This window comes from Mus pahari, chromosome 6 (genome assembly GCF_900095145.1).
Source record: "Mus pahari chromosome 6, PAHARI_EIJ_v1.1, whole genome shotgun sequence".
Lineage (NCBI taxonomy): Eukaryota > Metazoa > Chordata > Mammalia > Rodentia > Muridae > Mus > Mus pahari.
The window spans coordinates 66,618,409-66,619,438 of record NC_034595.1 but is presented as its reverse complement, the minus strand read 5'-3'; the positions used below and the strand labels follow the sequence as shown (position 1 = coordinate 66,619,438).

The 1,030-nt window shown below is 44.1% G+C and overlaps 1 protein-coding gene across 1 annotated transcript in view; it reads right to left on the bottom strand.

The window, feature by feature from the left end:
* The window catches only part of LOC110323152 (cytochrome P450 4A10-like), a 15,570-nt gene that overhangs the window by 13,994 nt on the left and 546 nt on the right, over positions 1-1,030 (bottom strand). Inside the window, exon 2 of the mRNA XM_029540390.1 lies at positions 136-341. Coding sequence (XP_029396250.1) covers positions 136-341 — 206 coding nt within the window. The remainder of the gene's footprint in view (positions 1-135; positions 342-1,030) is intronic.

Genomic DNA, 1,030 nt, shown 5'->3' with positions numbered 1-1,030 from the left:
AGTGTTGTTGGTCACATGCTAGGTTGTAGCCTGAGAGAACTGTAGAGTGTGTAGGGTCACACTCTTCCAGAATTTGACAGGGCAAGTACCAAAGAGGAAGGTGCTTATCTCTTCACAACAGCATGTTGTTCTCACCTGATCGCCCCAGAATCACTTTCATGTAGTCAGGGTCATAGATAGTTAAGTAGGCTTTGCTCCCCCAGAACCAGCGAGGAAAGGCACTTGGAAAGTTCTCTATGCAAGACACAACTTCCTGTAGTTCTCGGTCGCCTTTGAATTGCTGTTGGAGGAAAGATAAGGTAGTCGGACTCTTGTTTAGTTTTTGGACTGGAGACAAGAGTAGAGCAAGCACAGGAACATAGCTCTGTTTTTTCTGAAGTTGCCAGGAATTGGGGCAGTTCAGTGAACTATTTGTGCTATCACTCAGCTTTGCTATATGGGGACTGGTCCTGAGCTGAATTTGAGAGTCCTGTTGGATGGAGACTATGTTCCTCAGAAAAATCACAGGGTCTGATCCTCAGATCTGCATAGAACACGGCATACCCATGTCTTTTTCAGAGAACCTATTGCACAATCCTTTGTTGTGCACCTTTCTATGTATCCTCCTATTTAGCTCTGTACTTTATTTCCTGGGCAATGGGTCAGAACTGTCCCTTCCAAGTTTCCATTCTGGGTAATTTCATACACCTCTGCCATGCTCTTGAGCTGAACCCTGTGGGACAAGAAAGTGATGGTGTACTTTAATCCAAATAGCTTATACTGCAGAGTGTGTGGAAGGAGAAAGAAGAGCTAAATGGTCAAGTGGAAATACTAACATTAGTGTTCTCATATGAGGGTCCTACCTATTCTTTCCCTTTAATGTACCATGACTTTGGGATTTTAATTTGTAATTCACCTATCCTGAAAATTCTAGTATGGGTCAGCCACTCACTCACCCCAGCAGTGTGAACCCTTCCTGTGCCTGATAATTTCTAAGATGTACACCATTGTTACACCAAGAACCCATAGGGGCAAGGTTCCCACCTCTCTA